This window comes from Nelumbo nucifera, chromosome 2 (genome assembly GCF_055504915.1).
Source record: "Nelumbo nucifera cultivar China Antique chromosome 2, China Antique-T2T, whole genome shotgun sequence".
NCBI classification, from domain to species: domain Eukaryota; kingdom Viridiplantae; phylum Streptophyta; class Magnoliopsida; order Proteales; family Nelumbonaceae; genus Nelumbo; species Nelumbo nucifera.
The window spans coordinates 84,012,541-84,026,969 of record NC_142650.1 but is presented as its reverse complement, the minus strand read 5'-3'; the positions used below and the strand labels follow the sequence as shown (position 1 = coordinate 84,026,969).

Genomic DNA, 14,429 nt, shown 5'->3' with positions numbered 1-14,429 from the left:
TCCAAATGTATTTTTCTTGGTTATGCACAAACTCAAAAAGGATATTGCTGCTATGAACCCACTTCTAAGAGAAGATTTGTCTCTGTGGATGTTACTTTCTTTGAGGATGTACCCTATTATCCTAAGGTTTCTCCTTAGGGAGAGAGAAGTGAGTGTGGGGTTAACTCATCAAAAGTTCCTTTACCTGTTCCATTGAGTGATGAGGGATGTAATGGGGAGGGTTGTCAGAGGTGTTAGGATTTGAGAGTCTATCACAGGCGGTGGAGGCAGGTTGATTTCGGTCATCAATAGTCCAGGCCAGCCCCAGTTCCTTTTGCGGATCTAGATCCAGGTACCACAGTCCCTTTATCAAATCCAAGTTCTACTGAGATACTTTCCACTGTTGAACCCTTACCCCCTTTGGATGACCTTGACCTCCTCATTGCAATCCGTAAAGGCAAACGGCGTTGCACCACATCCACAGCCCACTACATTTCCCAGTTCTTGTTCTATGATCACCTGTCCCCCTCTTACAGGTCCTTTCTCACATTCATTACTGATATTCCTATCCCTAGAACAGTGCAGGAAGCCTTGTCGGTTCCTTAGTGGAAAGATGCAATGAAGGTTGAAATGGATGCTCTTCTGAGGAATAATACTTGGGAGCTAGTTGACCAGCCTAAAGGGAAGAAACCGGTTGGATGTAGATGGGTATTTACTATGAAACATAATGTCGATAGTTCCATTGAAAGGTATAAGGCCCGGTTAGTTGCAAAGGGATTTACTCAGACTACTTGGAGATTTTTGCTCCAATAGCAAAGATGACCACTATTAGAGTTTTATTATCCCTTGCAGCCAGTTACTCTTGGCCCTTGTTCCAGATGGATGTTAAAAATGCCTTCCTCAATGGAGACTTACAAGAGGAAGTCTACGTGCAGTTGCCTCCTGGATTTTATGATGCAAAAACAAGAAAGAAGGTTTGCCAGTTGAATAAAGCCTTGTATGGACTAAAACAGTCCCCCAAAGCTTGATTTGATAGATTCAGACAAGCCCTTGAAAAATTCGGCTATGTACAGGCCTAGTCAGACCATACATTGTTCATTAAGAGAGTGGACTCTTCCTTGACCTTGCTTGTTGTATATGTGGATGATATTGTAGTGACAGGGAATGATAACAGTGAGATTGAGTCTCTTAAACAACTCCTTCATCAAGAGTTTGAGGTGAAAGATCTGGGAGAGCTACGATACTTCTTGGGTATTGAGGTAGCTAGATCTAAACATGGGATTTTTGTTTCTCAAAGAAAGTATGTTCTAGATCTGTTGGAAGAAACTGGAAAGTTGAGTGATAAGCCTGCAGATACACCTATTGAACAGAATCACAAGATCAATGTAGAGGGTGGAGAGCCACTTGAAGATAAAGCTATGTTCCAATGGTTAGTTGGAAAACTCCTCTATCTTTGTCTCACATGACCGGACATCAGTTATGCGATCAGCATTGTCAGTCAGTATATGCACTCTCCTAGAACTACTCACCTACTTGCTGTTAAGAGGATATTAGCATATTTGAAGAGGTGCCCAGGTATAGGTATACTATTCAAGAATAATGATCACATGAAGATAGAGGTTTATACAGATGCTAATTGGGCTGGGAGTGTTGATGATAGAAGGTCTACCTCTGGATATTGTGCTTTTGTAGGAGGTAACCTTGTCTCTTGGAGTAAGAAACAAAGTGTTGTTTCTCGTTCTAGTGCTAAAGCTGAATATAGATCCATGGCTAATGGTGTGGCTGAAATCCTATGGTTGAAATCACTATTTGAGGAGTTGGATATTGTTTATGAGAAGCCCTTAATGTTGTATTGTGATAATCAAACTGCTATTAATATAGCTCATAATCCAGTACAGCATGACAGAACTAAGCATATTGAAGTAGACCGACATTTTGTCAGAGAAAGGGTTTCATCTCAAGAAGTGTCTTCTGTATATCACCTCCAGCATGCAACTCGCAAATCTTCTCACCAAGGTTGTTCCAAGGAAGAAGTTAAGGCAGACCTATGCAAATTGGGAATGACAAATATCTATTTCCAACTTGAGGGGGAGTGTAGAGAACACTTGTGTGGACCCCACTGATGTGGTCCCCACTGTGTTCGTATGGCAGCATTATTTTTATTAGTTATGACAGTGTTAGTTGGTAGTTATTTCAGCTTCATTGGTAGTTATCTTTTATTCTATTTTCCATGTAAGCAATAAGGGCAATTCAGCCCTTTTACAATTAGTCAACATATATAAATATTAAGAGTGGGTCGGCAGATGTTATGACCTTCCCTCTCTCTTTTTTGAAGTTCTCTTCGTGTGCTTCTTCTCTTCTTCTCCTCTTCAATTTTTGCATTTGTTTTCTTTTAAATTCAAGACAGATTGTAGTCTTGATCGACTATTAACACCATAATAGAGCCAAAAATAGGTATGCCAACGCACTAGCCACCTTGGGATCTAAAATACAACCAAGTGAGAGCCTAATCACCAATAACAATTCAAATGCAATGCGAGCCATCAACAGAAAGATTGGGGCACTGGGTCGAAACAAAGGATGATGTTAAAGAAGACTGGAGATATAATATAACACAAAAATTAAGTAACCTAATGGTGACGATGCAAGATGGCAAGATCCTTCTAAGGTTCCAATGGTGATTCGGGTGTTATATCACAGAATGGTAGATGGAGTAAGAGCAAGGTGCCTAGGGCCCAAGGAAGCAGTAGTGACGACAACACTTTATAGGAGGCTGCAAAGGTTGGAATACTACTGGCCAAAGATGAAAGTAGACTCGGCCAAGATACAGAACGACTGTGAGAGATGTATACCAAAGGAAAACAAAAATGAATGCCTCACAGTGCGTGATGTGCATTGGTGAGATATGTATATAGATTACATCCAGAACAGTATCACACCAGTTGGCCCAATATTGCGAAGAAAACTTCTAACCAAAGCCAAAAGGTTTTACCTACAAGACGAAGTATTGTACAGAAAATCCTACACAGAGTAACCTCTATGTTGCCTAGCCGGTGAGGAAATAGAAGAAGCACTGAATGCAGCCCATAGCTCTGAACCAGCCCCACATCAAGGACAAAAACCACTGGCAACCCCATAAGCGATGCTATAAGCCCCAACAACCCCGGGAAGGCCCTGGCTACCCTAGTCTCCCCTTCTTTGGTGAGCTCTGTATAATATATCGCATCCTGGAGATGGGTCTTCATTCTCTCGAATGGGATGCGAGTGATTGGGATCCTGACAATGTGGTGAGCTTTGTGTAATATGTGGATAGGACCAATGTCAAACCGTGTATCAGGGGTCGCCCCAACAAGGCGTGATATGTTGTTCTTCCAAAAATCATCTGGAATTCCTGGTTGATGCAAAATGGTCCAATAGCCATCGACAACTCAATCGACCCCTCTGTGATCGATGCATTACCGTTAAAGTCAGTAACTTCCATGGGCAACCCTTTAACGGTTTCCCTCTATATGTTCATCAGTCTCAACGTGTGGAGGGAGATCAATTTTACAAAGCTTCCCTAATCAATCAATGACCGCCGCATCTCATAACCCCCTATTTTGGTTGGGATGTATAGAGGCTAATTGTGGTTAGGGTCTATGGCCAGTATGCCGTCTGGGTGAATTCTACGTGGGACTTGTCCATGCGATGAGGTTCAAGTGGCCTCTTGAACACTTCTGCTAGCGCCCTGATGGCAAGTCGTTGTGTTGCAACGCTAGCCCCTTGCTTATTGAGGAACTGCTATAAGTCTGGGCTTTGCTCGAACTGTTGGATCAGCATATCCAGACGATCGCCTCTTGATGTCCCTACTACATTGATGCTGCCCCCTTGGGGATATGCAGGGAGGGGGTTGGTTTCTACTTGTGTCGGCTTTCTCTTAACAAAGTCATCTAGTTTTTTACTTTCTACACAAACAGCCAACGAAGGGTGAAGCAGTCCATCAAGTCGTGGTTTGGTGACTAGTAGTAATTGCACCACCTCCCCCCATGCCTTTCTTTCTCTGGGTCAACTCCGAATGGTGGTGGTGGTGGTAGGCTAATTACACGATCTTCCACCAGCTTATTCATTATCACGATAACTTCACTTTTACTGCAGGAAAAAGGGGGAGGGGTGGTAATAGTGGGCCATTCTGCCGATTCTAGTCGTCGATGCGATAATAAGGCCCCTGATTAGGCCCCCTGTTGTTCCGAGGCCTACGGTAGATGGCGTATTCTTCATTCCTCGCGTATTGTAATGTTGTTGAGACTAACTGAGGTGTGGTGTTCATGACAGTGTGTGTTGTTCTTTCCGCGCACTTCCACAACTGACTGAAGGTCTCAACATCAATATTTTCAATGCCTATTCCGTAGGCCGGGTGCATTCCTTGCACGCACTGTTCAACGAAGCTTTTCTCTGTCACGTGCTCATCGAAGACTAAATGAGTTAATTTTTGGAACCTCATGACATAAGCCAGAAGGTCCTCCCTAGCACGATGCTCTATGTTGCATAGGTCTACCATCGTCAACCTCCGCTCCAAGGTGAACCATTTGGAAAGAAACATTTTTTGGCCACGAGTCTATACTCCTCGCGATCAAATTGACAAACCATGTGTACGCAGGTCCGATCAAATACTTGGAGAACTCTCTAACCTTCAAATCTCCATCCAAGGCAAACGATCCCGACGCATCCTCAAACTTGTTAACGTGCTCTTGCGGGCTTCTCTTCTACCCATCGTACTGTGGTCATTGCTACGCTGGGACATAACCAGAGGGATACGGTTTGTACAAGATGCAGTTAGAATAGGGCTTTTGGAGTACGAGTGTAGACTTGGATTTGTTGTGGCTTTCTTCCATTAGGCCCTAGACATACTCTTTCAGTTCGGTGTGGCTAATGGGCGCCTCCGTCGTCATGCTATCCTGTAGGACTACACGAAGTTGTTCAACGATGAAGAAATGGGTTCTTTGCGCCACGTCTGGTATTGGTGCGGGTTGGTTTTGGGTAGATTGTCAGTTAGGCCAGGGTTCAAGTTCACGGGGTGGTTAACAGGGACAGATACAAAAGGGCCGGCAGGTGTGAATGGGGAATGCTCAGTTGCAGATGCCCTTTGGAGTAGTTGCAAGGTGTTTCTCATCTTGGCCTGCATCTGCTCTAGCCAGTCAAAACGAGCTTCAAAGTCATATACCTTGTTGGACAGGATTTCAATGTCAACCTGTTCCGCAAACTCCTGACCAATCTGGTCCCTAACCTTTGGATTGACGTTCTCGTGTCCGTTGGACTGCTCCTCTGGGATAGGGTAAAGGTTGATCCTACAGGCGACCATCCTTCGTGATCAAGGAATAACCAGAGATTCTAATGTGAGTAGGACTCAATGCCAGGTCTCCACTACAAACAGCTTATAGACTTCACCAACAAGCTAGCTGGCACCTTCACTCATTAGTATAATAGAGTCAAATAATAAGTAAAAGGACAAAACTACTCCTAAGTCACTAAACATAAAATAACAGTATATAAATAATGAGAATCAAATTTGGTCTACTAATCATATTGAAGGTTAAGGCAAACTAGTTGGACTTGTTGAAAAATTGGTTGGATCAGGTCAGTTCAAGTTGTTTAGGAACAACTCAGGCCCAAGCCAGGGAAAACAAGCAACACAATGGAGAATTGTCAACTTTAAAAGAAAGCACTAAAATTTCATTGATCAAAGAGTTAAAAGAATTAAATAAAATACAATGAACTTAAGTATGTTACCTGTGGTACCCATTTTGGTGAAACAAAACTTGTGGCCTCAACAACAGACAATCCAGAAGATACTAGCCTTTGTATCAACTCAATTTTCACAGTCGTAGGCACCATTGACTTCTCATTTTGCAATCCATCCCTTGGGCCAACTTCAACGATCTTCACAAATTTCGGTATCCCCCTTAAAAACTGTCATACAAAATAAATCCTTCCTTATGCAACAACATGAAGAAAAAACTAACTAAAAATTACGTCCATGTAAACAAATTCCATAAATTGCAATCAAAAACTAAATTTTAACAAAATATATGGATCATTGAAAATAAAAAAATTATTCAGCTCAGACTTAATATGTCAAAACACCTGATGCAGGGACAAGTCAAAATTGAAATTGTCTATTTCTTTTTTGCACATTTTTTTTACAATAGGGGTGTTCAAGTCATTTAATTTAAAATTCTACAGCCATTGATTACATAAATTAGGAATTATCATGGTTTCTTTTTTTTTTGAGGTAAAGTATGACAGTGGCAATTCTATAATTGTTTTTCTTAGTTCTATTAGGATTGGCTTAAGGGTGCCTGTACAATTTTTTTGGTAATAAATTAAAAAAAAAAAAAGAAAACTTTATTAATATGACAAGACAGAAATTACATGAAAAGGTGATAAGCTATCACCAAAGAAGAAAAAAGAAGCTCATCACCACCCTCCTAGACCCTCAAATAGACAAAATGTCCCCCTACAAGCCCCTCAATACAATTACCACCCAATAAATCGATTTACGCCCACCATCAAGACCCCATTCACTCCATCCAGAAAACAACCAGCTCTGCCCTGGATTAATTAATATTCATAGAATATCTCTTTTCCAATTCCATGAATATTTTACTTGCAAAATTTTCCCCTCCCAAAATGAGAAGCCCCAAAGCTTTTCTCACTTGGACCTCTGTTTCAACAATTTTTTTCCATATCAACTCTCCTCCTCTGCCTCTTCTTACATGATCTAAAACCACCACATCCCCAACCTCATGATCTTAATCATCGTTCTCTTGCATAGGGGTGTCCATACAATTGCAATACATCGATAATAAAATTTGCTTGTTGCTGCTATGGTTAGTGGTTCTAATAAGCCCTTGAGTGATTTTAGGGCTTATTAGAATCTATCAACCTATCTATCTTATCTCTGACTCTGCAAGAAGCCATTACAACCACTAACAGCCTACAAATTCATCATCAAACAAGTTCATACAAAACATCTCAAGGACAGAAACTGATCCAGGTACATTATAATCTAGTTACACCTAACTCAAAATTTCCTGTTCCAACAACTTCCATCCTTTTGTGTCAAATCAAAGCAATGCCTATGCATTAAGGCATATTTTGGGATTGCCTTTTGCTTCACCTTGGTATTTTTGTACGGGGGTATTAATGCAGGAGCTGAAGAATCAAATTTGAAATTTTCTGAATTTTTTTGTATTTCTGTATATTTGAGATAGTATGGGTATTTTCGTCATTTTGACCAGACCCATGTGAGCTTGGACTATAGCATCTTGTTCCTCTATCTTAGTAGTGCTTCTCTTTCAATTTTCAGTTTATTTGCATTAGTAGGTAGAAAGTTATTATGTTTCTTGATGCACAAGACAGTTTGTTGTATGGCGTGACTTAGAGAAATTCTAGGACCCCTTGGAGTGATTCCTTGGGATTTCTCTCTCTTTTCTATTTCTCTACCATTTCTCCTCTCTCTCTCTCTAGAGAGATTCTAGGACCCCTTGGAGGTATATATATATATATATATATATATATATATATATATACATATACATATATATATGTATATCTTGTGATAGTTTGTTCCAGCCCTACTGCATCAGGTATATTAGACCAAAAGACAAAACTTCTCTGTATCAGCAGTTTTTGCTCTTTTGTGTCAAATCATCTTCGAACAACCTAAAAAATTAGGTGATCTCTCATCAATGTTGTCAAGTCAAGGCAAAGTCTATGCAATGAGGCTTTTCTTGTTGTATCACCCCATGTTTCAGCATGTTATCTTTTATATGGAGTGCATAACTTTTAGGTTTATTGCAGAAAAACCATATCATCTTGTATAAATAAGGATAAAATATTATAAAAGGGCATCATAATAAATCCTTTTTCAATCTAAAGATCAATAAAATGGGTTTGGGGGAGCAAGCCAAAATAATATTTGGGGTAAGCCACAAGATGAATGGAATGTAATATATCCATTATGGTAAGGGCGGGGCTTTAACAAGCAGCCTTCATCACAGTAATTACACAAGAAGCCTCCTCTACTTCTCAATCAATTTCTATAAACAAAATAGAGCAGTAAATCTTTCTATGACAAATCAGGGGTTTTATCCTTATATTTGGTTTTATTCTTTCCTTCTGATCACTCCTCTTCGACTTTTTAATTTTGATAATCCCCATTATTGTGTCTTGGCCTCTGACTTATCTAGGTTTACCCCTTGGAGCAAATCCAAAAGAGGTAGGTTTTTGGAACCCAGTAATAAAGAGCTTCTGTAGAAAGTTGGCTAGCTGGAAGAAAAGGTTTTTGTCTCTAGGTGGCATGATTAGTTTGATCAGATCAACACAGGCTAACTTACCAGTATATTACCTATCAGTCTTTAAGATTCCAGCTAGTGTTAAGCATAAAAAAAAAAAAAAAAAGATTCCAGCTAGTGTTTCTAAGCAGATAAAGATGATGATGAAGAACTTTCTGTGGGAACCAGGGGAGAAAAAGAGAGATCACAAGAGAAGTTGGGATGTTGTGTATAGATAAAAAAACAGGGGGATTGGGCTTAGGGAATTTACAAAGAAGGAAAATAGCCCTGTTAGGCAAGTGTCTTTGGAGATTGCCTCAGGATAGGGACAAACAGGGTCCAAGGTAATAGTGAGCATTCATGCTGCTAGTGTAACGCCTACGCCAAACAAAACCTCTGCTTGGAAGGCCATCAGTGCAATTTTACCTATATTACCCACTTCCGTTGGGCTCCATTTGGAAGGAGTACAAATACAAATATGTAGAGTGCAAAACCTTATATTTTGTATTATTTTGTATAGATTTGTACTGTACATATTTGTATTTGTATTCCTTCCAAACTGAGCCTTAGGTAAATTTTTGTAATGGTAATAATAGTATAAAGCTCTAGGAAAATATCTGGTTGGGGACCTCCTTCTAAAGGACCAATTTCCCTTTATCTATGCCATAAGAATGAGACAATTTCCAAGTTCAATGTTAGTTAATGGTACAGTGGTAGATTTCTTTCCAACTAAACAAGGGATAAGACAAGGAGATCCCCTTTCGCCTTGTATGTTCACACTTCTAGCAAATGTTCTGAGCAAAATTGTTTTGAGGGAAGACTCGAGAGGGCTAGTATGAGGGTGGAGAGTGGGGAGAGATGTAAATATTGCCCATTTAAACGTTTCAGTGCAGCTTTTTGTAAGGATATCAAATCTAAAGATAAATTTTGAAAAAGTTGCTTAGTTGGGATGAATATGGAGCAAGAGAAATTGGCAAATTGTGCAAATATTTTAGGTTTCAGTGTTGTGTCTTGGCCTCTGACTTATCTAGGTTTACCCCTTGGAGCAAATCCAAAAGAGGTAGGTTTTTGGAACCCAGTAATAAAGAGCTTTTCTAGAAAGTTGGCAAGCTGGAAGAAAAGGTTTTTGTTTCTAGGTGGCAGGATTACTTTGATCAAACCAATACAGGCTAATCAATTATCAAAAAAAAATCAACACAGGCTAATTTACCGGTATATTACATGTCAGTCTTTAAGATTCCAGCTAGTGTTACTCATCAAAAAAACAAAGATTCCAGCTAGTGTTTGTAAGCAGATAAAGATGATGATGAGACCTTCTGTGGGAACCAGGGGAGAAAAAGAGAGATCACAAGATAAGTTGGGATGTTGTGTATAGATAAAAAAGTAGGGGGATTGGGCTTAGGGAATTTACAAAGAAAGAAAATAGCCCTGTTAGGCAAGTGTCTTTGGAGATTGCCTCAAAATAAGGATAAATTTGGTCCAAGGTGATAGCGAACATTCATGGGCTCTTGGATAATGGATGGGATGCTGCTAGTGTAACGCCTACGCCAAACAAAACCTCTCCTTGGAAGGCCATCAGTGCAATTTAATTTTTACCTATATTCCCCACTTTCGTTAGGTACAATTTTTGTAATGGTAATAATAGTATAAAGCTCTAGGAAAACGTCTGGTTGTGGACCTCCCTCTAAAGGACCAATTTCCCTTTATCTATGTCATAAGAATGAGACAATTTCCAAGTTCCTTGTTCAATCTTCATCTTCAAATAATGTGGTCAATTGGGACTTGAGTTTCCAGAAGAGTCTCAAAGACTTTGAATTTCAGTGTGCTTAACCTATTACAAATGTTGGAGGTAGTTTCCCTTGAACCTTCTAGGCCTAATAGCCAAATTTGGATTTGTACCTCTTCTAGTTCCTTCTCTTGTGCCTCTTTCTACAAATCCTTGTTACAACCCTCCACTAGTTTTCTGCCTTCTTTTCCAGTGAAAGAGGTGTGGCGTAAACACATCCCACCAAGGGTTGTTGCTTTTTGTTGGGAAGTTATACATGGAAAGATTAAGACCCTTGATCTACTTCAAAGAAAGCGGCCAAGATGGTGTTTATCCCCTCATTGGTGTGTGTTATGCAAGGATGATGGTATGAGTTGCCTTCAACCTTTTATTTCCTATTCTTTTATTACTTATATTTGGGGTTGCTGTTTTCTTTGTTTGGGTGCAAGTGGAATCCTTCGGTTGGCCAAAAAAGAGAGGGAGATTAATGTGGAGATGTATAAGTGCTGGCTACTCTTTGGACAACTTTACAGTTTCTGTTCCGAAACTGTAAATAATGAATTTCACCCGTAGAGTCAAAAAGATACACAAGAAGCCCCCGTACAATTAGACTCTGTAGATAGGGGATATACAGCCACAAGTATACCATCCAACTATCTCACCGTATTATGTGTGTACAAAAACACTAATCAAAACAAAAAAAAGGAACTGTAAATTCTTCCTTCAAACAATTTGTAATTATCCAATCAAGAAAACATTCCCATTATCCTTTTGCTAACCTCTTCTGCTGAACCCTGCTCTCTTTCAAATATTCTAGAAACCCTTCTGCTAACCTCTTCTCTAAGAGAACCCATGATGTCCTTCAGAAAGCACATCTCCACTGCAAACAGATTTAGCATTCTTGTCTAGATCCTGTAGGTGAACTTAACAATGCAGCAATCTGAGGCTTCACCTCTTGTTAGTCTATTGTAGAATGATTTTGCAGTAATTTTCGAACCTTCCTCCTATCATCCCTCTCCCACTCACCCTTGAGTTATATAGCTTCTATAGTAGATCAATGAAAGATGTCACCCTTGAGTTATATAGCTTCTGTAGCAGATCAATGAAAGATATTACCTCCCAATCATTTAAATTTCTGTGGAATTGCAGGTTCCATACCCTATTACCATTCTGAGTTTCCATTTAATCAGGGATATATCAAACAAATTAGGATATGCCTTCATAAGCAGTTCTTCACACCAGTTTCCTTCCAGAATAATCCATTCCCAACTTCATACTTTATTCTCTTACTGAAACGTGGGTATGCTTTCTGAATCCCCTTCCACGCTAAACATCTGTAAGTGGAGTTCGCAGCACCTGAATCCCAATCTCTGCTGTTAGAAACATACTTGGCCACCACAACCCTTCTTCATAAGCTATTTGATTTTCAAGCTCACTAATTGTCATTTTGCTTCCTTCTTCCATCCCCTCCATAGAAAATCCTACATTTTCTTCTCTAACACAGCAGCTACTCTTGCTGGAATCAAACAAGTAATACATTGGAAGGATGCTAGCACACTCTTAATAAGAGTTACCTTACCTCCTTTAGTCAAATATTTAACTTCCGTGAAGTTTCCTGTCCACTTTTTCTACAATAGGCTCCCATATGCTTTAGTTACATTTGGCCCCCAATGTCATTCCCAGGTACGTCATTGGAAGTCTACTATTATGATTCGGCCTGCCCTTGAGTTCTGTTAGTCTGATAACAGCCAAGAAGAGAGAAGAAGAAAGAAGAAAGAAGAAAGAAAGAGAGAGAGAAAAGAGGAGAAAAAGAGAGAAGAAAAGTCTGATTCGAATGAGAGAAAAATTCTCTCCCATTCAGCCAGACATGTTTTGTATTACTAACATAATGGAAAAGACACATGTGCCCTTAATTAAGTGAGGGGCACTAGTTCTAATATAATATTACAGATCAGCAACCTCAACATAAGTACAAAGACAGAAATACCCCTACATACTCGACACTAACACTCCCCCTCAAGCTGGTGAGTATATATCATATAATCCCAGCTTGTTACATATGTAATCCACTCTTCCCTGACTCAACCCTTTAGTAAATAAGTCTGCCCACTGGTTCCCTGTGTTAACATATGCAGTGTCTATCACTCCATTCAGCACCTTCTCTCTCACAAAGTGACAGTCAACCTCTATGCGCTTGGTTCTTTCATGAAACACCAGATTAGAAGAAATATGAACTACAGCCTGATTGTCACAATAAAGCTTCATTGGAGTGTTAACATTGTATCCTATCTCCTGTAAAAGGTTCCTTAGCCACACTAATTTACAAGTAGTATGTGCCATAGCTCTATATTCCGCCTCTACACTGCTTCTCGCCACGACTATCTGCTTCTTACTTTTCCATGTCACCAGATTACCCCCAAGAAAAGTGCAATAGCCTGTGGTAGACCTCCTATCAGACATAGAACCGGCCCAGTTAGCATCAGTATATCCTTCTATTTCAAGTTTCCCACCACTTTTGTATACCAAACCACAACAAGGAGCCCCTTTTAAATACCTCACAATTCTTAGAACCGCATCCCAATGAGGAACCAGAGGTTTCTGCATGAACTGACTTACCACACTAACCGCAAATGAAATATCTGGACGAGTAATGGTTAGGTAGTTCAGTTTACCTACAAGTCGCCGGTATCTGCCAGGGTCTTCAAACACTTCACCCATATCACTGCTCAGCTTAGTATTTGTTTATATAGGTGTTTCAGCTGGTTTAGCACCTAACAAACTTGTTTCCTCCAGCAAATCAAGCACATATTTCCTCTGACACAAATTAATACCATGCTTAGACCTTGCTACTTCTATCCCCAAGAAATATTTCAGTTTACCAAGGTCCTTTGTTTGAAAATGTTCCTGTAGAAAAGTCTTCAACCTGTCAATGCCCATTTTATCATTCCCGATAATAACAATATCATCTACATACACCACCAATAGGACTTTTCCTACCTGAGAGTCATGACTGAAGACTAAATGATCAACTTGGCACTGTTTCATACCAAACTTCTTTACCACACCTCACCAAACCTACCAAACCATGCTCGAGGAGATTGTTTAAGCCCATAAATAGCCTTCTTTAGTCTGCATACCTTACCATCCTCCCCCTGAGCAACAAACCCCAGTGGTTGCTCCATATAGACCTCCTCGATAAATCACCATGCAAGAAAGTATTCTTGATATCAAGTTGATAGAGGGGCCAATCATACATAGCAGCAAGAGAGATCACAACATGAACCGAACCTATCTTAGCAGCTGGGGAGAAGGTCTCTGTGTAGTCAATACCATAGGTTTGGAAGTACCATTTTGCAACCAATCTAGCTTTCAGGCACTCTACATTACCATCAAGTAAATATTTAACAGTATAAACCCACTTACAACCGACAGCCTGCTTCCCAAGAGAAAGAGTGGTGAGGTCCCAACTATGATTATGAGTTAGAGCTGAGAGTTCTTCTTCCATTGCATGGCACCACCCTGGAGAGGCAAGGGCTTCCTGGACATCCTTAGGGACAACAACTGAGGATAGCAAAGAGATAAACTGGCGATGGGAAGCGGAAAGGTGAGTGAGTGAAACATAATTAGAAATAAGATGAAGGGTACAAGTGCGTTTACCTTTCCGCAAGGCAATGGAAAGATCAAGATCAGATACTGGATTTGGAGCTGGTGTGGAAACAACTGTCGGATCTGTCAACATTGATGGAGCTGGAGGAGTAGCAGCTGGTACATGTGGGCGATGTGTATACACTTGACGAATAGGTAGCCGTTCAACAGGTGGTGGCACTGGAGGCAAGGACTTGGTCACACCTGGAACAAGGGGAACAGAATCCACAACTAGAAGTGGAAGAAGAGGTGATGAGGAGGAAGAAGCATCACCGGACCCCAAGAAAAACAGAGTAGACTCAAATAAGGTAACATCAGCACACACAAAGGAACGTCGAGAACTAGGATGATAACACTTATACCCTTTCTGGGTCCGAGAACAGCCATGGAAGATGTACTTAATGGCTCGTGCATCTAACTTGTCCTTCTCGGGGCCCAGATTATGGACGAAGCAGACACACCCAAAAACCCGAGGAGAAAGAGGAAACGGAGACAAGGTGGGAAACAAGGTGGTGAATGGGGAATGACCATCAAGGATAGACGTGGGCATCCGATTAATCAAGAAGCAAGAAGTAAGCACTGCATCACTCCAAAAGGGTTTGGGAACATTCATGTGATGCATGAGGGATCGAGCTGTTTCCAAAAGATGACGATTCTTTCTCTTAGCCACCCCATTTTGTTGTGGGGTGTAGGAACATGAGGTCTGATGTATAATGCCATGTTGGTCC

At 40.5% G+C, this 14,429-nt stretch overlaps 1 protein-coding gene across 2 annotated transcripts in view; it reads right to left on the bottom strand.

Moving 5' to 3' along the window:
- LOC104590270 (hydroxymethylglutaryl-CoA lyase, mitochondrial-like) overlaps window positions 1-14,429 on the bottom strand; it is an 83,074-nt gene that overhangs the window by 44,296 nt on the left and 24,349 nt on the right. For both annotated transcript variants that reach the window (XM_010248859.3, XM_010248860.3), the window contains exon 4: window positions 5,746-5,925. In XM_010248859.3, the coding sequence (XP_010247161.1) occupies window positions 5,746-5,925 (180 nt within the window). The remainder of the gene's footprint in view (window positions 1-5,745; window positions 5,926-14,429) is intronic.